General features: G+C 38.2%; 1 protein-coding gene across 2 annotated transcripts in view; it reads left to right on the forward strand.

The window, feature by feature from the left end:
• The window catches only part of UBE2K (ubiquitin conjugating enzyme E2 K), a 46,112-nt gene extending 19,651 nt beyond the window's left edge, over positions 1-26,461 (forward strand). For both annotated transcript variants that reach the window (XM_027643013.1, XM_027643012.1), the window contains 5 exons: positions 3,640-3,698; positions 5,900-5,982; positions 16,500-16,599; positions 20,012-20,140; positions 20,491-26,461. In XM_027643013.1, coding sequence (XP_027498814.1) covers positions 16,510-16,599; positions 20,012-20,140; positions 20,491-20,565 — 294 coding nt within the window. In that variant the 5' untranslated portion in view covers positions 3,640-3,698; positions 5,900-5,982; positions 16,500-16,509 and the 3' untranslated portion in view covers positions 20,566-26,461. The remainder of the gene's footprint in view (positions 1-3,639; positions 3,699-5,899; positions 5,983-16,499; positions 16,600-20,011; positions 20,141-20,490) is intronic.
• Positions 26,462-27,373: the final 912 nt, after the last annotated feature.

Genomic DNA, 27,373 nt, shown 5'->3' on the forward strand with positions numbered 1-27,373 from the left:
GAGCCGTGCTGTTCACCTGAAATACAGAGTAGTGCTGGTGACCTATTTGGAAGTGAATCATTCTTTAGGATTTAGTATAATTGCTGTTTTGCAACAATATGGTTTGTCTTGTAAAACCAAGTCTTATATACAGATGTTAAGTTATTGCAAAATTAAATAATTGGATACTAGGAAACATCTGAATGGTGGTAGAAGGGTGTTGTTTTGGGACGTTTGGGTGTTAGTTTTCCATTCAGACAGAATTAATCCTTCTCAAGTGAGCTGGTTTGTTATGGCTTTCCATTTTTTTCCCCCCTCCAGGTTAGTATTACCTTGGCTTATAAAATGGGCCTTTTCTGGAGATTGTGTTGAGAGTTATTTGAAAGAAAAGATGTATTTATATGTCACTGAGGTGAAAAATGATATAGCAGTTCATGAAGAGGGTAAAAAAAGATTTAAATGCCTATTAGCAGAACTAGGTTCTGTGTGATGCTGAATGATTCAGGTAGACCAGGATTTCAAAAGCTGAGCGTTGTGTATTCACATATTCAGCATATCCTGCTAATGAAACTCAGCAATATGTGTTTAGCACAGAGGTTGTTGATGTATGCAAACTTCCATACCTTTGAGTACACTTCATTATGGGGATATAGTAAATGTCCCTTTTGGGGGGCTAAACTTATTTTGTATTCTGATTATGGCAGGGATCTCATGGAAACATAATGTGATTGTATACTTACTTTAATCTAGAGGGCATATCAAGGAGCAAAATGAAGGTTACCACCAGCCCAGTTTCTGGTGTTTCGTGACACTTGAGTAATTTACTTCGGAATGTTAATATTTCTGTAATATAGTTATACACATTTATTCCCTTATGTAATTATGAAGGGCATACCAGTGTGTGTAGTCTGCATTTTATGACTAATACAGTAATGCATGCTGCATAATTACAGACTGATCTCTTGTCATCTGTAGTCTGAACAGTGACACAGCAAGAAGTGCTTTATGAAGAACAACTAATTAATGCAGTAGTTCAGGTCAGACAGTTCTGTGATACAGGAGGGATTTCTAGAACCACTGTGAAGTGAGAGAACAGTAGTGTTTGTTGTTGACCATAATTGGTGAGGTATCTGAAAACAAACTGCTGCTGCAAAATTCTGTTATAGGTTATGTTGGGACATTAGTTAAGAATGACTGAGAAGAAGAATTCCATCTATTGTTGGCAAAATTGACAGCTTTTATTTTCCTGGTAATAGTGTCAACTCATATTGATAATCATGGGAATATTGCAAGATATAACTTTTATTGAAACATGTTTACCTCCCACATTAAAACATATGTCTTTGGAGAGAAGACCTTTGAAAGACTAAGCCTAGATTAATGGCTGCTGGGTTTTACTTGATTAAAGAGCTTTTCAAAAGATAGGTTGGGGTTTTGGCGGGGGTTTTTTGTTTGTTTGTTTTTAAAGCCTTTGTAACAATGGTATGAATTTCAAGCCAAGCTTGCATGTGAGCCAGAGTAACTGCAAAATTTATAATAGGGTATTTCTTCAAGGAAAATAGCTAAACATTGCTCCAACTCTATTGTGAGACCTGCTCCAGTAGGACTACTGAAGGAATATTCTGCCATTACTGTTTAATTCAATCGCAGGCATTAAATAGCTGCAGAAAAGCCATACACGTGCATACTCCTTTAAAAAAAAATTGCAAAAATATTGGCATGCAGAAGTTATTCACTTGCATTTTGAATGTAGTATTAAGGAAATTAAATCCAGATTTGTTCAGTTTAAGTCTTCAAGCCTATATTTTAAACTGCAAACTTCATTGCACAACAATACTGTGTAAATAATACCACCAGCTCATTAGTCCAGCAGTTTTAAAATCTTTAGGACTTGTGCATTCCAGGTGAAAAGTATTGGTAGCTGAATAGCCTGTTAGACTGTAATACCCTGTGGTAAGCAGAAGAAATGGTAATACCTAAGGGTAGATTTAATGTTACCTCACAAAATGGTGTGGCAGTAAAATCATAGAGGGATTGATGAATTTCTGTAATCTAGGCACAGTGTAATTGTTTTGCTTCTTAGAAAAAAATTGCTGCTGAATTATACTTCAATTCAGAGAAAAGGGAAAACAAACTTACTTAAGGTTTGTTGTTGTTGTATGTGTCTTCAAAACTATTTTGCTTGTGCTGTCCTATAAGTAGACAAGCTATCAACTTAGACATTGGCTATTATAATTTTGGAAATATTGGCCTTTCTTCTATTGTATTTTCTGTTAGAACTTCACAAGTTATTGTAGTGTTAAGTGAGAATAAACAGCTGTAGGCAGTAGTGTAAAATATCAAACTGATATTAATCAGTTTGATATGGAGGAGTGCATTAGACTGAAATACATTTTGAAAGTGAGAGGTGTTAGTAGCTACTAATGTGCATTTTGGCACAGATAAAACAATGCCATAGACTATAACTGTTGAGAGTATTGCTTTGAGGGTTTTTTTCCCTGTATGTGTATCTTGCTGCCTGTATTGTGGCTACTTGAGAGCTGGTTTTGTATAGAGTGATTTGCAGAGTAAATCACTCTTGAAATCTCAAAGAAAATAGGTTGCAGATACTTCAGCTTTAATTCAAGGAAATTTATAAATTGTAACAAAGTTTACTGAAGGAGAGAAAAGGTTTCTTTCAGAAAGAGCAACAACGGGATGAGGAAAAAATCGCAAATGAGGAGAAATGCTTTCAGTTTTTATAAAAGCTAAATGTTCAGATTACTGTGTATGTTTTGTTATACCCTGTTCTTTTTGTCATTGAACTGCTGCCTGGCAAATGGCCTTCACTGGGCAGGCAGAGATAGTTTGAGATTGCTCCAGAAGACATAAGGATTGATAGTGAACTTGAATGTCAACAGAACTATAATTGAAGTAGACAGACATAACAGGGACAGAAAAATAGAAATGTTTAAAACTGGGCAGTAGGAGGGGGTTCTGTCTGCCAAGCTCATTTATTGCATGCTGTAGTCCTGCAAAGTATATTCTAAGTTCTGCTGTGTCAAAGTGTTTGCAGAATTGGAATAGAAGTAACTACTTCAAGCAGTAATGTAGAACATAATGGAAGTTACATTCATGCCTCCTTTATTTTTTTTTTCCACAAAGGGTGAGAGCTTTTCTTAAAGACTTTATTTGGATGTACTTGAGTTCCAGAACGTTTAAAATGACATAGTTAATTTCAGTTGTGTAATTTGAAGAAAATTTATTGACATGGGGTATCAGAACAGAGTCAAAACAATGTAATATCCCATGTTCAGCCTAAATGTTCCTGTGCCCTGTTGTTTTATCTGTTTGGGGGATGTTTGATTCATGTTTTGGTTTATTCTACTAAAATAAAGCATGGAAATTACAAGATTGGAAATGACTATGTGCACATTAAATATACCTAAGAACTATAGATTCTGATTTGCATAAGCAAATACAGCTTTATTGGTTTGATTTTATGTGTATTTATTGATGAGTGGTACAAAATTTAAATGTATCTTCTAACTAACACTTCCTCGTAAATTGGAATTACTTGAAAACCTGTTCATTTAGAAGTATAAGCTTTATTGTCATAAAAGACTAAGCTTCAGTAATGTTCTTGTGGTTTAATTTCTAACTTGTTCTTGTCTTTTCCAGGTGGAAGGTATCAACTAGAGATAAAAATTCCAGAAACATATCCGTTCAATCCCCCTAAGGTACTGCAGACACGTTTTTGAATAATACAATTTGGCTAGCAAGTTTGAGTATCCTTATTTACTTGGTTGCATGTAGAGTCTCTTCCTTTTTTTTTTTTTTAATTTTCCTCTACACAGGCACTGTAACTGTTGTCTTTGGGTGGCACTAATGCAGGAGGCATAGCTGTATCCAATCAAAAGTACACTCTGATTATTCTGATTTGCAGTTCAAACTGGCAAAATTCTAGGGAGAAGCTTGTGTCTTATTATTTATCCTAATGTAGTATCTTTTTGGCAAGATAAATACAGTTTTCAGATAGTTTACATGATGTAGAGAGCACAGCTGTCTTCCATCCCCTTAAGCATTGTTGAAGAAATTGATTCTTTTAATTTCTTGGACTCCATAAGTTAGACCTAAGAGTCTTGAATGTAACCTACCAAGTTTCTAGTAATAGTCCTATCTTCAGTGGCTTCTTATTAATCAGCAGACTCCTAAGTTGCTGACTCAACCTCTTGATAGGTTTTCTGTTTGTCTGAAAGATGTCTTTGAACTAAGAACATGTCCTAGATCCTGATTATTTTCATCCTGATATGTAGTACTGGGAAGGAGCTGGGGAAGAGGAGGAAGAGAGGTGCCAGGTCCTTTGAATTAATTCCTTGAGGCTGGAGCAAAAGACACAAAAAATCTTAATGAAATTAAGATGAATGAAATTAAGCCGTAGGTCTCAGCTCTTTCATCTGCATGTATTCTGGTGTGAATATAAAATAAGGAGAGCTAAAACAGGTTGCAGACACTGAAAGATGAGTCTATGGACCATGATTTAATTGCTGCTTTAGGGCTTAGTGGTCTCCATTTCCGGAGTTCATAGGCAGCTGTTAGAAATTCTGTGCACTGAACCATAGTGCTGCTTATTTTGGAGTCTGTAGTCTTGAACTGGAGGCATTTTTGCTCTGCCTTTTATCTGAAAGATTTCTTTAGCTTGTTCAATGTATGCTTTGACAGCCATTGTTAGCTGTCATTCACTGTGAGAAATTACCTAGTATTTACATTGCTTTTACATTTTGCAAGTGATTTAGAGAGTTGAGGTAGTTAGTAAGTGGCTCAGCTGACATGATCACTTATTTCTGTCCTGGAAAGCAGAACTGTTATGGTCCTGCCTATTTATACACCAGGGTTGCACTTATTTTATATAGCCCTGTATGTTCAGTCTTCTGCTGTAGTGCCTGACAGCTAACATGTTCTTTTCACTGATTTGCTTGCAGGTCAGGGGCAAAAGTTGAAAGATCTGTGCCATATACATAAAATGTTTGTCAGGAGTTTGGGGTGAGGAGGTAGAGATGAGAAACAGCGACAGGTCAAAGTCACTAGAAGGCAGTTAAAGTGCAACCTGAAATCAGGGGTTTGAAGAATGTGAAGGGAGGAATTTCCAAAGGCATGTATATCCTTTCAGAGAACAGCTTTGGGTTCCAAGACTTTTAAGAGTAAATGCTGTTTTTACCTTTCTCAGTGTCTTAAAAAACCAACCGACCAACCAAAACCTGGATATTATTCATGCTTTGTGAACATGAATACACATTAGTGTAAAAATATGGACGTGATCAATGAATGAATGCTGGGGCCAGATCCCTTCAACAGGAAAGAAAAATATGTAATCTAGTCATGTTTTTCTGCATATGAGTAATGAGACTGGATGGCTGCAGAAGTAGTAGCATTCACCAAGGAAATTCTTGTAATACCTCTGTAGCTACCAACAGTTTAGCTGAACAGTGAGGTGCAATTCTTGTACTAAGAGTTCAGGGACATTTCACTTTGTGAAATCTAGAAAATCCACTTGTAATAATGTTGGAAGTTTTAAGTCCATATTTGACCATCTGCTTGTGTCAAAACACTGGTACTGCTGGAGGATATTTCTAATGACTTTGTGTGATGCAGGGGTGTGCACACATCAGAGTGTGTGGGAAAGCAGTTAGGGATGAGTTTGGTGTGCTGGAATGGGCAGTACTCTGTTTTGAGTAAAGCACAGCTCTAAGAAACAGCCTTACAAACTTGAAGCCTCATGAAATAAGCAGTGTCATGTCTTTGGTTTTTGTTTTTTTATCTTTTCATTTTCTAAATTAGTATTTGTTTATAATATTATTTTAAATGGTGGATTTTAAATGCTTCCTTAGTATACTGCATTTAATAACCTTTTTTTTTCTTTTTTAAATTGTCTTGTTTTCAGGTGCGGTTTATCACCAAAATATGGCATCCTAATATTAGCTCAGTCACTGGGGCCATTTGTTTGGATATTCTGAAAGATCAATGGTAAGATTCCGTATGGATTTAAATGTGCAAAATCATGTATACTGGCGTCCTGGTTAGGAGGCAACAGTTCATGCTGCTTTTCACTTTGTATTTATAATTTGAGATGTCCTTAAAGCATAAAGTATTTCAGTATAGAATTCTAAGGTGCAAATATGCAAATGAAATGATTATGTGATGATTTTGGAAAGCACTAAGTAGATACTATATACACAGGGAGTTCTTCCAAACATTTTTGCGCTAGGATGAATGTTTCATTTTTGACATTTTGGGTCTTTTTTGTAGGAGTTAACTTTTTTATTTAGTTAATTCTTTTCTGTTAACAGATGCTACGTATTGCCTCCTCAATTTTGTCCTTTCAGCCTTTTGAGGTGTAGGCAGAAAAACACCAAGTGCTTATCCTCACTCTGATTCTTGGCTTCTGTTTCCAAATAAATTCTGATAGAGTTAAAATAAGGTATGAAGTGAGTCTGGGATTATAAAATGTAGCAGATCAACAATAGGAAAGGTAGAAGAGGCTGACTGTGCTGGTTCTCTCTCAGTTATCACTGATAATATAGCAGATTTGCACTTCTGTGAACCATTTGCCATTTAGTTTCTGATCAGTTGCTGACTTCTGATCACTTAATGTTACTGAAAAAGTTTTAATAGCCAGAATCTGTGGAATAGATTTCTAAGTGTCCAAACTAACAGCTGCACTCATTGTTCATTTGTTTTTCAAAGTAATACATTTCCTGTGGTTTGAAGGTCATATGCACCAGTTATATGATAGACATGATAACCAAGATAATTTTGTATTAGGTATTTTCCTCCATGTCTGCCTCAGAAGAATAGGACTGTAATTTCCCAGCAGGTCATATCAGTGACTAGTCCATACAAACTCGAAATGCTTGTTAAGTCTATAACTTTGTGAAGACTTCCGTTGGCTAAGCAGAGGTTTGGACTTGAAACAGAAACTTTAGAGCAGAACGTGTGAGTTGAGATTTTGCAGGTGACGCATCCAATGTACGAATCATCTGGCACAGGATAGTGTCAGCTACTGAAATGAAATCATAATAATCATAAGCTGTTATCTTTCTCATTTGTAGAACAGTATGTGTTGTTTTTTTTTTTACAGTCTTGGAGCACTTGATGTTCTTTCAGCCGTAGAATCTTTCAACATACATGCCATGGTTACATGGTATAATTTTTCTTATCAGTAAAGCCAGTGCATTTTTGTACCTGCATTTAATTATTCTTACCACCCTACAATTTTACTGGAGATTAATGACTCTTTAACTGTGCAAGTACAGTTTTATGTGCTTTTGGGTTTTTTAATCAAAACCATTGAGATTTGAAAAGGAAGAACAGTAGAGGCAATTTGACCCTTGTTCTTGTAATCTTTGGAAGTTTTGTCCACACAGATAACTTAATTTGTGTTTTCTTTCTGCCTGATGAAAAAACCCATTAATATCTTCCCTCACCAAGATGTATACAACAAAGGAGCGTTGGAACAAGAACTTGCTTTCTGTGTATTTAAATCAGCTGGCACGAGGAGCACCAATATTATGCCAGTTATACACTTTTAAACACTTCCTTTAAAAGACTATCTTCATTTGGAAGCACTAAAGAAAAAACTTCATAGAACTTGGTGGTGATGGGGTGAGGCTTTCTATGTACTATAATCAAATGATTCTTTTAATATTATTCTTAATGTAGTGGTTCCTTCATTTTCTAGTGGTGCTATTTGTAGGTTTTGTTTCTTTTTAAATAGTAGAATGATAAATAGAAATCAATTGAGCATTGTTGAAGTGCTGGTCAAAGCCTCTGATCCTTCCATAAAACAAACTTGTAGTGGCCTCCATTATTATTATTTGGAACAATTCAGTGTTGTGATAGATAAGACTTTTTTCCTGAATAGTTTCCTAAAACTTTCTAAGCCATATGAATGGTTAATACTGTTTAAATAAGCCTGGCCTTGAATGTTTCCAGGGATGAGACATCCACAACTTCTCTAGGCAACCTGTTCCAGTGCCTCACCACTCTCACAGTAAAGAATTTCTTCCTAATATCTAATCTAAGCCTATCCTCCTTTGGTTTGAAGCCATTCTCCCCTCGCTCTGTTACTACATGCCCGTGTAAAAAGTCCCTCTCCAACCTTCTCGTGGGCCCCTTTGAGTACCGAAAGGTGCTATAAGGTCTCTCCTTGGAGCCTTCTCCAGGCCTCAACTCTTAGCCTGTCTTTACAGGAGAGGTTCTCCATCCCTCTGATTGTCTTTATGCCCTCTTGGACTTGTTCCAATAGATCCATGTCTTTCTTGTGTTGGGAGCCCCAGAACTAGATGCAGTATTCCAGGTGGGATCTCATGAGAGTGGATTAGAGGAGGAGAATCACCTCCCCAAGACATAGTTGGTTTTCAGGGCTGCAAGTGCACATTGCTGAGACATGTCCAGCTTCTCGTGTGCCAGCACCCCCAAGTCCTTCTCCCCAGAACTGTCGTCAGTCCGTTCTCCACCCAGCGTGTATTTGTCCTTGGGATTATCCTGTCCCAGATGCAGGACCTTGCACTTGGCCTGTTTGTACAGGCCCACCTCTCAAGCCTGTCAAGGTTCCTCTGGATGGCATCCCTTCTCTCTGGCCTGTCAACTGCACCTCACTACTTGGTGTCGTCGGTGAACTTGCTGAGGGGACACTCCCAGTCCACGTCACCAACGAAGATGTTGAACAGTGCTGGTCCCAATACTGGCCCCTGAGGAATGCCACTCATCACTGGTCTCCAGCTGGACATTGAACTGTTGACTGCAGCTTGTTGAGTGCAACCATCCAGCCAATTCCTTGTCCACTGAGTGGTCTATCCATCAAATCCATCTCTTTGGTTTAGAGACAAGGATGCCATGAATGAATCTTTTAGGTCACTTGAAGTATTGCTGGCAAGGTATCAGCAAAAACAGGTTTAATATATGTTTGCAAAAGTGCAACAAAGTTTGGTGGGAACTCTATTCACTCTGTTACTTACTATATGAAGCACATAAAGAAAAATGATACTAAAAGCATTCTACAGTGATTCTCTGTGGAGACCAGGGACACAAAAGGGCAGGATGGAAAAGAGTAAGGGATGCAAAAGGATAATGGGGCCTGTCCCATTGAGTCACAAGGATCAGAGTGGGCCACCTTGCCAAACTGCATAATTGGTTTAGGTAAAAACAGTTTAAAACACTTAATCATAACAGTACCTAATCAACACAAAAGTGGTTGTAATTAACCAGTTGATTAATTTAACACTTGCAAAATGCTTCATTAATGTTTTCTCTAAGCGCAACAGTAACTTAACCATAAATCTAACTTAACCATTACGTTTAACTTAAATGTAAAGTGGCAACATTCATAATACGCACGCACACAGACATAAAGTATGTACAAAGGTATACTTCAGAAAAATTCCCCTCTAGTTCAGTGAAATACATCAGATGTGTTTGCATCCTCTCAGTGGGCAAGGGATTAAGTCTTGAGGAGCGGTGGGGGTATTAGCCCAGGTTTGTCAGCTTTCCATGGCAATCCTCAGAGTCTCGCAAACTTGAGAGTTCGCTGGCTCTGACAGTCCCACTCTGAGGGAGATGCTGGTTACAGCCCACTGCGGTCCAGGAGAGCTCCAAGGGTCTCAGTACCACTGTTTATAGACAGGGGCATAAGATGATTGACTGAAGTCATCAGTAAATTTCCATCCTTGGCCACAATATGAGTTGGCAGTTACTGGAATATTCCTCGAAAAGTCCAATAACAAAAATGTTATTCCACTTGGTGTCTTGTTCAGAGAGAAAAAGGAAGTCTCAAGGCTCTTTGTTAGAAAACTGGAGCTTGTTAGACAAGAGCCGTTGTGGGAGCAGACAGCGTTTATGATACGCTCACAGGGAGCTAAGTGCCCAGGTACCATTGATCCGGGCTGCGGCCTGGTGGTGTTCCTGAGGCCATAGTTGGCCCAAGGAGGGAGGTGGGGGGGAGTGCACGAACACGTCACCATATTTAAATTTTCTGCATGTCTAGGTTGAAAAATGGTTTGAATAAAATATCTTCACTAGGAAGCAAACAACCAAAAAATCTAAGGAACACCCCCCCAATCTTAATAATTTAATATTTAATGGATTTCACCAGGTATTCAAAGGTAAACGGGACAAATGCAATTCTGAAACATTCTGGTGTCTGTGTTCTGGAAAATATATTTAGTTCCACAGTTTCTCCTGTGAAATCTTTTAGCAACAAGATCTGTTTCTGAATTGCCACTTCATTGATTTGTAATACTTGTAACTAAATAATAGTCCTTTTGTTGCTGTGTTTAAATGTAAGTCTCAAATTCCGGTGCATATCTCTGTTTTTCAGTGTGGTCAGTGGCTGTTAAATGACTGGAGAGTTTTGGCTTATGGGCCAAATTACTGAAAGAGATAATAAGCTGATAAAAATATTCATTTATAGATGCTGAATATAAATACAAAGATTTTAATGTTTTTCTGTCGTTTCAAAAAGTTTCTTCCCTGCTCACCCATCCCGTGATAATTATTTTGTATTCTAATGAGCATAATGGAGATGATATTCTGCATATTGACAGGAGGTTTTATCAGTTTGCAAAATAATGTCTTTAAATTATTTTTAATGAGTTTAATGAAATTCATTCTCCACATTGTGTGCTTGATGCTGAAATTCTTTGCAGCTGTGGATTTTCATCATGTTTAGATTTTTAAGTACCTGTTAGGCCAGTTTGTTTGCAAAGCAGCTTCTACTGTATCTACTCTTTGCTGGTAGAATTAAAATAGGGCTGTGATTTTGTAAAAGGAATACTGTTTATGCTTATCCGACATAATTTTTGTTATTCAGTTTCACTTCCTGTGGCCTGTATCTACCTTCTAGGCTAGTACTCTGTCTCAAAGTTTTATTCTTAAATGTACAACGTGTCTAAAACTGTTCATTGAAACCTGAGAATTAAATTACTTGAAAGCTGTTGTGCATAAATCCCTTGAGCAGTGGTTATTAAGTGAATGTGTTGTGGCTGCGTGTGTGGCTGCAAAAAAACTCTTGGCTTTTGTGGTTTTGACAGTCAAAATATAAATGATTAATAAGAATATTTTTTTCATAGTGGCTCTATTGGAGGATTCACCCTTCAGTTTTAGTTGAGATGCAGAAATCATTATAAGAGGTAATACAGTTTTAATAGAAAAATAAACAGCAGCCAGCTTGTAGTAATTATCTTCCTGGGCATCGGAAACTGCTAGGTTTTGTTCAGGGTGTTTGAGGAATGCTGAACCTCCTTAAAGCTTTGAGAAAAATGCAAATATTAACATTATTTGAGGGAACTAGCTGTCTTTCCCCTCTCTGCTATGTCAGAGCTATTCTATTATTCTCTTTTTTTATTTTCTCTGATGGGTGTCCAGTCTTGTATTTATCCTGTAAATGGTGACTATGCAACGGCTTCCACCCAAAGGCCTTATTCATTTCCTTCCAGATTCCATAAGCCCTTGGTACAAGGTCCCAGAGATTTTCTTGTGGATTAACAAGCTTAGTTATTTCACAAATGGAATAAATACTGCAGATTACTTAAAAAAAATTGTTCCCTGTAGCTTGGTTGTAGCTTGGTTGATGGAGTAGAGCAGCAATCTGCTGGCTGCAGCTGTTCCTGTTATTCTGCTGGGTTACCTCTCAGAGTCATGAGAGAGATTGTTTCCAGAGAGGAATGTAAAGAACATAAGTAAAAACTTCCTAAATGGAAAGTTACTTAGCCTTTAAAAATGAAGAAGAAAAATGAAACCTGCTAGTGTTTCATAATCCTCTTAGGACTCTCTCAGCTCATCGAAAGGTAAGAGATTTCTTTCCTCGGGCATGCTGGGCACAGCTGGCTTGCTGTGCCTCCTAATGTTATCACTGTATTCAACCAAAGTAGGGGTGCTTTTTTTTTAATGGAAATGCCCTCAGATATTACCTAAGAAAAGAGAAAAAATCTGTAAGTGAATAAAATATATATCAGCTTTCTTTGTTCTGATTCACTTCAGCTTTCGCTTGCAGTTTAGCAAATGCAGTGCCAGTAGAAAGCCTGGCTTCTGGTTTGGATGTGCAGAGTTGAGGCTTTCAGTTTGAAGTGAGGGACAGTGCTCCTCTATGATGAGCTCTCTGCAGCTCTCTAGTAGATGATACTGACCTTTCCTTCGATTTGTAGATGGCAAATCTGCAAACTCGCGTAATAGCTAAGCAATATTTTGGGATGGGAGTGGGAGTCAAGGATTATTTTAAGAGAAAATAGGAGCCAGTAATGTCATGGCACAAAGACAATGTAATGTCACGTGCAAGGTGAATAGGAGGCTTTACCTGTAAAACTCATAATACGAGGTGGCTGCTTGTTATTGATGATTGGTTAGACTTCCATTGCAGTAGTGTACCCCCTTAGAGAGTTGTAGTACAGGAAAGATGGGAACCATAGGAAAAATCCAGAGTAAAATACATGAATGTTGGTATAAGCAAATATGATGTACAGTGAAAGGTTGGAATGCCATCTCAGTGTGCAGAATATCAAGCATGGTGAAGCATTGAAATACATTTTCCAAGAAACTCGTGAGGCTCCAGTTAAGAACAGACCAGACAGAAGTCTATCAGGAGCAATACAAAACCTTGCCCTTGGCAAGGAGGAGAGAAAAAACCTAATACCCAAGCTTGCAGTTAGCTTGTTACCAAAGGGAATTGCTTGTACTCTGTGAGATGTTGCACATAAATCCACACCTGGATTTATGGAAGTAAACTTCAAATATAAGAAGAGTTGGAAATACCTTATTTTTTTTCAGGGTTCTGTTCTGGATAAATAAACCTTTGAGGTGCATTGGAAAATTCAGAGGACCTGCATCTTTCCACTGGAAGTTTGTTTTAAGGGAATACAGCTTTTTTCCCCCCTGAACATTCTTCTCTAGCTTGTGAAGATGTCAGATGTGTGTGTGTATTGGATTCTTTAGTTTTGTGCCACTATCAGCATAGATTTTCCTTCAGAACTAATGATGGAAATTTTTTTTGGTTTTTGATAATCAGAAAAAGGTCCTGCCTTACTAATGTCTGTAAATATAGTTCTGGGCAATCATCTCCATTCACTGAATTTGCCCAAAAGAAGGTAATGGGAAGGAAGAAGAGCTTTTTAAGTGTATATATCTATTTTTAGCTGTCCCTTCAGTTCCTTCTGGGAATGTTGATTTATGTCTGAAAAATTAACACTAAGCTATGTAGAAAATAATAAACCTTTTTTACTTTCTTTGATCAGGAAACTTAATTGGTGTCCTAAAGGTAAAAGATTTTAGATGGTTATACGGTAATTACGTAACATATATCAGTGTTTCTTGACCATTAATGACAAGCTTTAATTTCTTTTTTTGTTAAATACATAGAGCAACTGGAGCTGTAACAGGTTTTCTTGTATGATTTAAGAACACTTCTTCTTTCAATGTTTGTTTCCAATGAAGACTGTCTTATTTTGCATGAGATGTGAAAGCTGTTTTGAGATGTGAGGCTTGAAAATAAGTTGTAAACTACATTTTTAAACCTTTTTACATATGTAGCTGTACCAGTCTTGTCTGAAACTTACTATTTTAAAGTTTGAGTTCTCTGAACCTATAACCATCTGTGTATCCAACTGAATGAGTTGTTTATTTTTATTACTTATTTTGAAATTGGAATATCAGATCAAGTCCTAGTATGCTTTGTATAAAACTCTACAGGCATAGCAGATGAACTGAGACTGGAAGGACCTGACAGTCTTAAAAGCCAGAGCCAGCTGGAGCCAGCTCAGAACTTGTGTTCTAGGTGTCCATGGCACTTTTGGTTCTTAGCGATGCCACCTGCTCCCCAGAGCATATTTTAAACTCCTGGAAAGTAAATGAAAGTAAATTGCATGTGAAAGCGGCACAAGAGGCTGCAACCCTTTTTATGTCATTTTCTCTCCATTTTCAGATGTCTCTAAAGTAGAAGGATTTCTGCAAAGGAAAATTTTATTTGGAGAAAGTGACTACAGTATTAGTTACGGTCGATAGATATTTCATGTTAAGTCTGTCTTTAAAACTACACTAAATAGTATAATAAAATTACTTACCTGCGAAAAAAGACTTTGGGTTTTATAGTGTGTGTGGTGGATGTGACAGTTTCTGAAATTCACTGTGTAAAAATAAAAATGGTTAAATCCATTTGAGCATAGTAAGGCCTGAAAGACTTAGTGGCACTTGAAGGCTGGAATAGTAAACATGTTGCATTGCATTAATAGGAGCAGATAAGGCTGTGAATTAGGTTGTGAATGCATACATTAAATAGATCAATTTCAAGATAGTATAAACTAGTAGAGATCACAAACCATGGGAAATTAGAAGAGTAAAATAGCATAGGTGCATGTAAAGCAAAAATATTTCTCTCTTCTTTCACTAAGGTTTTTGTGTGTGTGATTTAGGTGTGGACAAACAGCCTAGATTAGCTGGGCTCATGCTACTGAGGACATGTTTCACTAACTTAGTGTTCTTTATCTGATTAAATATAATCTTACCAGTTAATTCCCAGCTTTGTTTCTGATTTAAAGAAACATTGTTTGGCTTGGAGGAATCACTCATCCTGGAACCTGAAATACTTAAATTTAACTAGAAGGGAATCTGAAATTCTGAGGAAAAAAAGAGTTTAGTTACTGAGGAATAGTTTTGGAAAAGGAGAATTATATGTTGTGAGGGTTTTGTGATTTGTCAGAATTCAGATCTAAAAGCATGAGGTTTTTTTAAAGATTTAAGCCTACAAGATTCAGCTTGAGGGACTTCAATCTGATACGGCAGTTGGAATGAGACAGCATGTGCTAATTAAAATCTCTCATTTGGGATGTTTCTCACTTGTGTTTTGATGTAGAATACTGCACTGTGAAAGCTCAGAGATAATTATCAAGCTAAAAAATAAGTTACTGGGAAAAATCTTATAGAATTAGACACAATTAGGGAAGAATGCCATGTTTGAATGGTTAGTGACATAGCAAGAAAGCTGTTAATGTAAGCATCTAGGAACAAAATATTTGAGTGTCACAAATGTACCTCTGACATTTTACCAGCATCTATTCTCTGTGTATCGATATGTGCTGCTAGAGTACCTTGATACAGTGTCTCAGCACTGGAAAATACATAAATTTCTGAAACCTGAGCCTGGAAATAGACTTGCACACTTTTTTTCTTTGTAGCTGGACCATCACATCAAACTGTCCCCCACCTACTCTTAACAGATTCTCTACATTTACTTTCAGTCTTCTGAAAAGAAGAAACTGTTTTCTGTTGATCAGAAATTTAAGTTTGTCTGTAAGAAATTGGATGCCTGTGTTTCACAACTTTCCTCTGGCATTCACATGCCCTAACCACTTTGCTCAAATGTGAAGTCACATTTTCCCTACTCACCTTGCTACTAGTTTTTAAGCAGAGTAAGCAGTTTTGTCTGTTGATTTGAACATCTGTCTGTGCCTTCGCCACCACAATTAAGAGTCTGGTTAACTCTTCAGATCAGCTGAAATACAGTTTTACAGTTTTGTGGGGTGCTTATTTGGTTTCCAGTGTATGCCAGCTGAAATGGTAGATCAGTATGGTATTCATGACCAAAATCTAATTAACTGTATAAATGTTAAAACTTTCCAGACTTACAGCATGTAATAATTTCATATGATTACTTTTGAGGGTTTATTGACTTCTGTGATCAAAGTGGTTTCCCCTTACTAAATTACCAAAGTCTCTTATTCTAAATACACTTGGAGATCAAGGTAAATGATGAGAACCTAAAATCTTAGAAGTTCTGACTCTAGAACTATGCTGCCTCCAACGGGGTTCTTTCACAGGGCAAAGAGTGACTTTACAGCACCATTATGGCTACACAATGTTTTCCTGTTTCTGACAGTCATGTCGGGTTGTAAATGAGAGGAAGCAAAGGGAGTATTTTTTGAATTGCATGTTCTGTAATAGCCTAACCTTTTTATTATTGTAGTAGTAATTAACTGTGTAAATTGTTAAATTTTACTGAAAAATGTCACGTTAAAACTGGTGCAGTGCAAAAGAGCTGTAATGCATAGAATCCCTTACCCGTTTCAAGTATTTAAAATGTAGGTTACTGCTCCTGCACAAGGAGTGCCGGCAGAGGGAGCATCCCGGGCTGCCGGCTCAGCCCCGCACCATGAGTGAGGTGCGGGTACCGGCAGCGGGGGAGCACGGCACAGGCTGTTCTGGTGATGGGATTTGTTTCTCAGATGAAATTAATTACGTTAAGTGGGCATGGCAAAATGTGTAGGTTAAGGACCATGCTTTCCAGAAACTCAAGAAAGCATTGTTAATAGGAAAGTTCACATTTAAAACCCTATTTAAATATATATAGAACGGTGTTCTAATAACTATAAGCTGCAGCAGTTTAAAATTATCATTCTTGGACTTACAAGCTGTACATGAACTCATATCTTCTATGATACTAGTACAGGTGAGTGCAGGCATATGATTTGGTAAAATATTTTTTAAATTTTCAATTTTAGGGCGGCAGCAATGACTCTAAGAACAGTGTTGTTATCACTGCAAGCATTGTTGGCAGCTGCAGAACCAGATGATCCACAAGATGCAGTAGTGGCAAACCAGGTAAGATAATCAGTTGACCATAATTTTGTGACATTTCTATAAACCTTTGCTGACTCAGGTTAGATCCCAAACCTTATGGGAGGTAAAGATTTCAAACAATTTATTGGAAAATAACCATATAGTGAGAGTGAGTTGCTATTGCTACAGTGTTTTGTGCTCTTTACTCTTTGGACTGCAGAGTAAGTAGTGGTTACTTTACAGTGTCAGGAGTTTTATTTTGTTAGTTTTGTCCCTTATTTATATCACCTTGTGAGAAATGTCAGGAGATAACAGCATAGTAAAATGAATGCCAGGATAACTTGCCTTTTAAAATCTAACGCTTCTAGTATAACAAAAGCAATACTATGTTGCTTTAAAATGAGTTTTTAACTTGATGGTGTTCATTGGATTTGACTTGGTATGTAGCTCCTCTTCCAGAGTAATATGAATATTGTTGAGCACTGTATTTTTTAATGTCAAAATTTTATGAATATAGTGACTTGGGGTAACTTGGGGTAATGTTTTAATCACTGGTTGGATTGGTAACAGTAAAATTCTATAATCAATAAGATTTGTTACTTTTCAGTCAGTAGTGATAACTTGTAATACCAATAAATAAAATGTCAGTTGGATCTTATGCCATACCAGGACTGACATGATTCTTTTTAAAGTGTAGATGAAAGACAGAAACTCATTCCATAGCTTCATAGTGTGACAATGCTCAACAGAGTCCCAAGTATGTGTATGATTTCCTTTTTACTCTGGGGAGAGAGAGGCAGCCTGGCTTCCCCACTCACTGGCACTAAGGGTGTATTTCAGGAACTGAGGAACAAAGCAAGGTGATGCTGGGAGAACCTTCTGTCTCACCTGTGTCTTCTGTAAGTCAGGACCCTTCAGGATAGGGTGACAAAGTGTGCACTCCTTCCATGTAAAATAAGCAGTTTTTCAAATCTGTCAGGGTTTGAAGGGAAACATGGAGATCAGAGGTAGCCCACTGCAACTACTGGGTTGGGGAGAGTTGCTTGCTAGCACTATGCTCAGTAGTAAGTACAGAAGGCTTACTTGTGTGGTTCTGCAGTAAGGCTGCTCTCATCAAATGTCCCTGAATAGTTCTGTCAGACTGAATTACTCTGCCCAGGGAGAAGTGTTGCCAAGGCCAGCAAGGCCACCATGCATGTCCCTGTGCTGGCTTTTCTTGCCAGATGTGTGCCCTTGCTGTCACACTCTATCTTCATTAAACAAAACCACTTTTTCCTTTTTTACAAAGAACAAAAATAGTGTTTCCTGTTCTGGCCCTGATGGTAGACTTTTGTGCGGGAATCATAACAGTCTTGTAGAAGCACTTGAGCTGGAAAAAGTATTTTCTCAGGCAAAAACCTTCATGAAACTTTGTAGATTCCAAAGAGCAATTTTGCTGCCCCTCAGCTGTTTGTGGGGATGTGTCAAGTGGGACTCTGGCATGGCTGATGTGGGGAGAATTCAGTTTATCCTGTTCCTGCAAATACCTGCATGAAAACTACATTGGGATTTGGCCTTGAGTTAGAGGCATGTGTGTGTAAGTAGAAAGTGATTGTAATGGTTTTGAGAGGTGTGGTGGTAAACTCCCACTTCCTTTATGTGTTTTATTTGATGTTGGGGTCTCTTACTTTGAGGTTGATTGCTTTTTCCAAAACAAAAATTCACAAGGAATTAATTATCCTCTACACTCGTTAAGTTACTAAACTATGTGTTGTCCAGGTAAATGGCAGTGTCCTGCAAGCTCTTGAGCTGAATCCCAGGAAGAACTACTTGAATAACAGCAGCATTTTCAGACACCAGCTGCCTGGTGTCAAAACTACCTCAACTAGCTGCTGGTTTTTTTCAGTACAGCAACATTAGCTGCCTCAGATTGCTGATACAGAGACATCAGGAAAAGTTGCTGTTAGGCTTTTCTCAATTCAGTGAGAAGCTAGATTATTTATAGATACCTAAGTAAAGGAATTCTATTAATAGCACACTGAAAGCTAGTTCTGAATAAAATGCAGTTATGACTAATCCTTTGCACTTCAGCTAGTTGCTTTCTAGGTTTGGCAGTGTTCTCAAAAATATTTTTTTAAAAAATTAATTGGGGGAAGATCCCTGAGGAACAGAAAAATATAGTACTTCAGTCTGCTACTGATGCCAAACTTAATCCTTCCTCTTTTCTAGTCATTTCAACAAAAGAAATTTATTACTGACTACTGTATTTATAATAGCGAGTTATTTCCAACAACGGATTGGCTCCCATGTTTGTTTTAATGCCATTAATAACCAGATAGTAAATATACAAATTACATCATGTGGATCAGAACTAGAGGGAGGTGTGCAAGGCACACAAAGTGGTGTAGTTGGTGTGTTTTTGTAGGAGAGGCAAAATGAAATGCTCAGCATTTGACCATGCTTTATAGATTTAAAGACTTTTTCATGTATGAATGAAATACTTAAGCATTATAGTCAGCCATGTTTCTGTCCTTAAAATGCAGATATCTAAATACTTGAAGAATATACTTTGTATTATCTTGTCTTATTATTTAGTGCTAAAATTTATTAAATATCTAAAGCTGGGGCTGAAGTGCTGATTTAAAGGAAGAGTTTTTTTAAGACAAAAAATGGATATTGCATACAAAGGTTGCTAAAATGGGAAACTCGTTTAACTTTTCTGAGTACAATTTATGACAGATGACCCACTTTCTTGGCTTTTGAATTCTTGGCACATGGAGAAAGTTCTCTGCGATATAGTCCATTCAGGTGTTTCTTAGGAAACTTGTTAGTCACAAGATTGGTGCAAAATAACATACTTACACACTGGCATGGGTGTTTTCTGGTAAATAATAGCTTGCCTGAAGAGTTGTAGCTCCCTGTTTTTGCTCACCTGTTTTTCAGCCTTTCTTTTGTCACCTGTGTGATCAGTATCCTTATTCTCGGGAAGAAGCCTGGTAGTAGAATGTTAGTTCTGACTGAAAACTGCAGACCTACTTTCAATGCATAAAGTCAGATATATTTCTAAGTGATTAGAGAAATGCATTAGAGTAGTATGCAGTACCTGTGTTCTGGAGATTGTTAACACAGGGATAATTTGTGCTCTGCCACACTGAATATAAACTTTCAGTAGCTGTGCGAAATATAGATCCTTTACTTTTGATCACTGCAGTTGAGAGCAGTACCTAATTGTACACATGAAATACCCATAGTGCATCATTTAACCTGAAGGCAAACTCATTATATCGAATGCTTGGATAGGTTTACTCTTTGTGTAAAACAGAGTAATTTGGAAAATAGCAACATGATCAGTATGAAACACTACTGAAGATACTGTAGGAAGAATGATGGATTGCAGTCTTCCATACCGTCTTGCTGTTTGGTTGGATTGTTGAGTTGATTTAACTTTTCCCTTCTCCTCCTCTCTTTTGTGTAGTACAAACAAAACCCAGAAATGTTTAAACAGACAGCTCGACTTTGGGCACATGTGTATGCTGGAGCACCAGTTTCTAGTCCAGAATACACCAAAAAAATAGAAAACCTTTGTGCTATGGGCTTTGATAGGGTAAGTATATATAACTTCAATATTTTTCAGTAGGGGCAGGGCAAATATATGTGTATAAATGCAGAGATAATCAGTATACTAAAGTAGATTTGCTACTTCTGTGACCTTTTGTAGGTCTAATCATTCTGTTTTGTTACTTATTTTTAAGAATTGGAGTAAAATACTACGTTACTGATGAATCTTGTGAGCTATCTCTGCCTTTTTGAAAAAATTTTTCTATAAATTATTCGTTGGAATTTAATAAATGGTAAACTAACATGTTCTGATTAATCTGTGAACTTTTCATTCCACTTCTCAGAGCTGCAGGTTCACACACTGAAAATATTATTGCTTTTGTTTTCTCATTGCAGAATGCAGTAATAGTGGCCTTGTCTTCAAAATCATGGGATGTAGAGACTGCAACAGAATTACTCCTGAGTAACTGAGCCATATAGAGAGAGCTGCTTCTGTAGTCCAGCTTGCCCCTTCTGGAGGAGCATCACCATCTGTTATCCTAGGATTCTATATAGATTCTCTTTCAAAACTGGCACTCTTGCCTGATGATGCTATCTAGGCACTATTGGAGACTGAAAAAAGCGCTCTGTAAATAAAGCTAATTAAACGTCTGTGTAAATTTAAAAAGGGGAAATACTTTAATTTTTTTTTCTTACTAAATATTGTAAAAATTCTTTGAGCTCAGCTAAGATAATGGGGAAAAACATGCCTACTTTAGTGTTTAGCAGTGTGACGAAGACTAGCAGGAACTTGCTTCAGGATTTTGATTTAGTAATTCAGAAAGCAACATTTTTGAGTGTTAGTCATCAAAATTGTTGGTGCCACTCATCACAGTTATCTCTTACTGTTTTTAACATGGATCCTATGTGCCTGTGGATTGACCTATATTTGCATGCTTGTACTTAATAGACATATTAGGTAGGGTTGCTGAAGAGAGCACCATGGAAATACTCGTTTGCTTTTGTAACTTTTTTCCTGACAGACTTTCAAGACTTACCCAAAGTTCCAAATGGTGAGCTATTCAGAACCATTTTCTTTCTAGCTTATTAATTGGGAAACCTGATTCTCCTCTCCCTTACATCATACTGTTGATTATGTTTCATCATCTATAGGTATTATGTGTGCCATTACAGTAGTCTAGGCTCCCCTTTAAAAATATATATTTTGAATTATCAGTAATGATTTTCATCCATCATGTTTTCTACACAATCATGTAAGGAGTATGCCTCGATACAGCACAGAAAGATGGAGCTGGTTTCATTTCCTTTTTTTTGGTCTTAAATAGCTGTAAAGTGTTCTTGAGTACATTCTGGATAATATGATTTCATGGTGTTTGAAGGGGGACAAAGCTGATTCTCCAGCATACTGAGAATGAAAAAAAAATTTTTTGAGTACTTGATATGATGCAATCAGCTGTTTTTTGCAGCAGTTTTCTAGCTTTATTTTGGGCTTCAATTTAAGGATTGCTTACCAGGTACTTTAAAATTCATCCTTGCTCGCATTTTTCTCTGGTTAACACATGGAGGCTGTGGTGGTGTTTTTACTGTACATACTTCAAATGCTCATAGAAGTAGAAGTGTGTTCTCAATTTAGCTTTCTTTTGGATTGATGTTTCTGATAAACGAGAACTGAAATCTTACCTTGGCTTGTACATACAGTCAGTCTTTTTATTTGTATTAAAATGACATTTCATCCTGAGTGCAAAAGCTTGAAAATTATTAGTTTTGCAACTTCAAACACTAGTACATCTATTTAAAGAGAGCTGTAATGTCTTTGTGAATATGATGCTAACTTTTGAGAATATATCTGACAAGGAAGTTCAGAGAAATCCTGAGACTAGAGAATAGGGATTGTGGATAATGGAGTACTGTATAAGTCATCTTTTCTATGACTGTTTTGTTTTGCTGTTTTTTTTTTTCTCCTAAACTGTGGACTAATGGGGTGGGGAAATATATGCCCGTTTGGGTTTTTTTCTAGAGCTATGAAGTTCAAGTTGAAATAGTTTCACACTTCATAGTCTGTTTATAACTCATACTAGAGGAAATCAGGAACATTATGCTATCTGTTAAATACCTGGAGCATAGTGGTAGGGGAACAGAACCAGAAAACAGAGCTGTAGAGACCTGGCTAGTTCAGGGATGTTCCCTGTACTGCTCTGTCTGATGTGTCCAAACTTAAAATAGGGCACAGACAGTAAATACTTTGAACTCATATCAGTGCAATACTAAATGCATTTGCTTAGTCTTTATACTTACTGCTTTTTAAGGTGTAGTCAGTGACCAGTTTTCTTGAGTTAGTGTAAATCATTTGCAATGATGCCAAAGGAAATGAGTTGTTTTGACTTTCCTTGTATTTATTTATTTTTTTTTAAACAAAAAGCTGCTACTGTCCAGCTGGTTTGCTAGGTGGAAACCAGGGACAGTAGGAAACTGGCAAAATGCCACTTGTGTTAATCTCAAGTTGCTGTCTTTCTGTTATACAGGCTAAGAACTTCTTGATTACATCAACACCTTTTTTTTTACCCTGGTGGTAAATATGAATCGCTTACTACTTTCCTTTGTTCTTCGCTGCTATTTATCAAAAGAAAGAACTTGGAAATCATTGTCGGGGACATAAAAATTCTCAGTTATGGGCTTCTGAACTTGTCTTTTGATAAGACTAGTCTCCTAAGAACAGCAGGTTTTTCCAACAGTACGTAAAGGGATAAATGAAACCGGGAAAAGGGGGAGAGGGAGAAAAGGGGAAATGGTTCTTAGGTGAGCATGGTCACCTCTGAAAGAATGCCCTGTCAAGTTTTACTTATCTCATGGAGTTACCTCATTTTCTTCTCTACTGCAAAATACTTTTGTCTTTCCCTTCCCCCTTATGTATAAATGTTGGATTGTGGGTTTTGCCCTCCATCCATGTGCTCGGTAGCTTAATGCTAGCTCAGGTGCTGGCAAGAAGCTGCTCAAGAAGTGAGCTGGGAAAGAAACGTGATCCAGCATTAAGGAGACACTTGTGGTCTGAAGTCCCTCTGAATTTTGACATGTGACTCCTTTATAAGGAATGTTTTTGTATTCTCGGTAATTATCAGAGTTGAATATAGGGATAATGCTGTACAAGGTTAGTTTAACTGCAGCTGGGGCTGAGCCCTAGGAATTTTGCTTTTAGTGTTCAGTTTTTCATTGTGAGTTTGTACATACAAATGGTAGTTCTGTTTTCTGTATCACTGAACATCACTATATTCAGGGCCCTGTGCGTCCACAGGACGTGGAGTTGCCGTGCAGTCCTCTCCAGCTGTGGAATTGGGCTGCACATTTACCACTTCCTTAAAACAAGAACACAAAACATGGGTACAGTTGCTGTCTCAGTACAGATAAACCCTCCATTGTCTTCCTCTATTGTGCCAGAAGATGGCTTGAAACAGTCATTTTGAAGTCTAAATGGCCCCATTTTTCTAAACAAGATACTGGTAATGACACTTATGGATTGCCAGAGCATCCACTGGATTTCACTGCTGAACATTTTAACATGCATCCAGCAAAATGGTTTATCCTATCTCATCCAGTTCCTCCAAGAGCATAGTAAAGCTCTGTTCTGAGGTAGAGAAATGCCCTTTCCTGTTGCCAAAAGCTCTGTTTTCCCATGAGTACCAAAAGCCCTGACTGTATCCCACCCCCTTGCCAAATTCACAGCTTCCTCCCGTTTCTTCTGTGAACAAGCTGTGTTCTCAGCGTGACAAACCGTTGCATTTTGAAGACAAAAAACTTAGATACATACCCTTCTGGAAAGATGTGTCAGTGCTATTTATTCTGCATACTCCAAACTTTTTTTTTTTTTAAGCTTACCACAGAGTACATGGGGCCTTGACTATAACTGGTTTGGTAGTATTTATCCAAGTAATTAGGTACTACTGGTTTACAAATGTGTCTTAGGGTTTTTTTGAATTATCACTGTATTCAACTGTTTTCCATGTAAATTAGTACTGGAACACTGACATAAGGAATATAGGATTTTTTTTGTTTTGTCTAAAAGGAGGAATTAAAGAGCCAGAAAGAATCTTACTTTGTAACACCAAATCTGCATTAGATGGTGTGGGTAACAGAAACATTTAAACTATGCAAATTTAAGCTTAACAGCTGTGACTCAGACTAGGCACTTCAGAGTACATGGATTGCTTATGTCATTGGGGAAGGGAAAAGGGGAGTGGGGGGAAATCAAAACACATGCTCAAGCAAGACTTCTTGTTTACTGCACTGGTCATGCACTGTGATGAGTAAGTGTTCCATTTTTAGTGCAAGGGGAAACCTAACTGTGCATGTCCTGTTTCCTTCCAAAACACCAACAAAAGCTGGCTTGGACTTGGAGGCTTGCCCAAAGGGGGAAATGTTAAATAATTTAGCAGAAAAAGTTGGTTTTACTTAGTGTCTGCTGATGAGCAGAGGCAACAGAAAGATGAGGTGTCCTCTCCTGCTCTGGTTTGTTGATGGAGTTGATGAGTGTGGCCACTGACTTGTCATCAGGTGCTTAGTTTTGTATGGTTTTGATGAGCAGTTGGCTCAACAAGAGATAGCAGAAGTGCATTTCATCATCATCTGTTGCATCACAGAACTAAAGCATGGAAGTCAAGATGCTTGTTGGGTGCCTAAGGCCTCTTCTGGGAAGACCATATAGACATTTTCACAGGTACCATCCTCATTTTCCAGGCACAGCTTTCTCCTAGGGCTAGGCAAAGCGGCAGTTGCTTCTCTCTTGCTAGTTTTCTGATCTGTTCCAAAACTATCTGTGAATGATGTAGCTTGCTCTTCCCACTTGTGGTGTTAGTGTCACCAGCTGACTCATCATCAGACTCACAAGACCAACTGCCATCAACGCATTTGGCTTCTGGCTTGGTTATTCCAGCTGCAGTGCTCTGTTGGCAGCAACTTGACTTCAGATTTCTTCTCACTGGACAAACTCTAGCGAATCATTTGCCCTGTACTGTGCTGTGATGTTCCTTCTCTGCTGTTACCTGCTTTGTAGGCATTAAAATAACTACAGGATCACTCATGGTGCTGAGCCCTTCATCGATAATGTAAGTTCAGGTCCATGACTTGACAGACGAGGAAATGTACTGTGAAAATGCTGTACTTGTCTGGTTTGCAATTTGCGGCAACTGCTGGTGCTCTGTGCAGTGTCAGAAGGAGGCTGCTATCATAGGAATGCTGATGTCAACTGCTGAAGAACCCTGCTTTTCTTACCTTTTCCATCCTAAATTCTGACTTTTCTAGTAAATATATATTTACCACTAAATACTGCAGGAGGTTGCTTCCTAAGCATCAGACTTCCTGTAGAAGAGGGAGGGGGGCGGGGGGCTGGAATGCAGCATCAGTGTTTTTTGTCTTGAAAATAAAAACTACACAAACACTTTTGTACACAAATAATTTTTAAAATAAACACACATTTTAAAAGATGTTGATTTTCACTGGGAATGCTTAACAATAAATGCATGTTTCCCTGAAAACAGTTTTCATTTTATTTCTGGCAATTTAGATTGTTCTGAGATTACAGGGTCTACTGCCTCCATGTCAGTAACAAGAGAGAAAGGGATGATCATTTTCATGGTGCATCTTAATAGTTTTTTTAAGAAGAAAATTGTGTAAATATAAGTTGTGTAATGGAAGGGTGTGTTATTTCAGCGAGGACTGCCTCTTGTGATGGTCTGGGAAATACAGGTACAGCTGCAACACCTTGTGTATCCCTTCAAAGGCTGCATCTGAAGGAACAAAGCCAATAAGTCACAGAGGAAAAACAACTCTGGATTTTTCCAGCACCACTCATGTTCATGTCATCTGTGTGCATTTTAAACTATGTACCTCATATAAACTGCAGTTGGTTCTTGCACTGGGAGGTGACAGCCTGTTGGGTAATAACAGTGCCCTGGTGTTCAGCTGTAGAAGAATCTAGTAGAGATCACAGCTGTGGATTTGCTACCAGCACAAACTATTCATTTTGGCATTTGTCAACATTTGTTAAATGGAGTAAAGCAGTTGGAGACAGTGGCTGTGCAGCTGAAGCAACGAGCAGCGAGTTTGTTGTGGAGCTGGTTGTGATTCGGTTTCAGATCTATGTCCCATCTTCAGGTGTGTGTTTGTCCCTGGGCAGGTTTTGCAGGTTTCTGGGCAGGCTCTAACAGCTGGGATAGTGCTGCACAGTTTTATGGTGTAAGATGATGTTTGGGTTTTTTGTTTAATTTACTGTCATCGGGAGCTGTGTCGTATTTGGTACCTCATTTTTTAAGAGGGGTGAGGGAGAGGGAGCACTCCCCAGTCCCCCTCTCCTGTGGGTGGGGGCTTCTCTTAGCCTGACATCAATTCAGAGAAATGAAAAAAAAAATGAAATCGATATTTCCTAATTCCTGTAGTTAGACACTGACATGAGTAACCGAGAGCTGCTTTATACTGAAATACTTGTGAAGTTGTCCAACAGCCTTGTCATTTCTTCCAGCCCCCCAAAACTGGAAGCGAGTTCACAGCTGAAATGGACTGATGGTGCTTGCTAGCTTGACTCGTCCTGTACTTACTTTTCTGTTTCAGTGGCTGTAATACTGACACATTTGGCTCTCAGGCGGGTAACTGATACCTCCAATACAGCAAATCCAGGATTTTAAATTGTTTTTAAGGTCAAGTCTGGATCTGGAGCACCCGTGTCTGGTATAATGTCAAATAAATTACATTGCTTCACTTAGTGGCTGCTTTGTGTTGAAATACATGAAGTCTTTAGGTGGGTTTGTGATACCTCATATAAAATAAAGGGTAAGCAGCAGGGATGGTGAGGCAAATAAGAGTGTGGTGGTGCTGGGGGGGAAAGGTGGGAGAGAAGCTGTTCTGTGCTGATGTTACCTGAGCCACCAGACCCTTTAGCAACCCAAGTCCTCCATGTACAGCTGCCTTCGCTTGCAAGTGTGCTGCAGGGCACCTACAGCAGCTGGGAAAAGGGACGGTGCTTTGCTTTCTCTGCCCTGGTCTTTTCCCTTCCTCCATCTTTCCAAAATCCTCTTCTCACAGCTGGCAGTTTAAGAGTGTGATAGACAGTGAGTAGTCAAAGCTCCTGCTGATCCTAAGAGGTTTGGGAAGTTCCCTGCAGCTCAGCCATGTTACTGTTTCAGGGCAAAACTGGTTGTCCCCATTTTTAAACATCTACCTGCTGCCTGGGTGCAGAGGTGGGTAGGAGGGTGGCTTTCTTAAAGCAGGAACATTTTACTGGTTACAGCCCAAA

Source organism: Corapipo altera, unplaced genomic scaffold (assembly GCF_003945725.1).
Source record: "Corapipo altera isolate COAL_440 unplaced genomic scaffold, ASM394572v1 22, whole genome shotgun sequence".
Taxonomy (NCBI): domain Eukaryota; kingdom Metazoa; phylum Chordata; class Aves; order Passeriformes; family Pipridae; genus Corapipo; species Corapipo altera.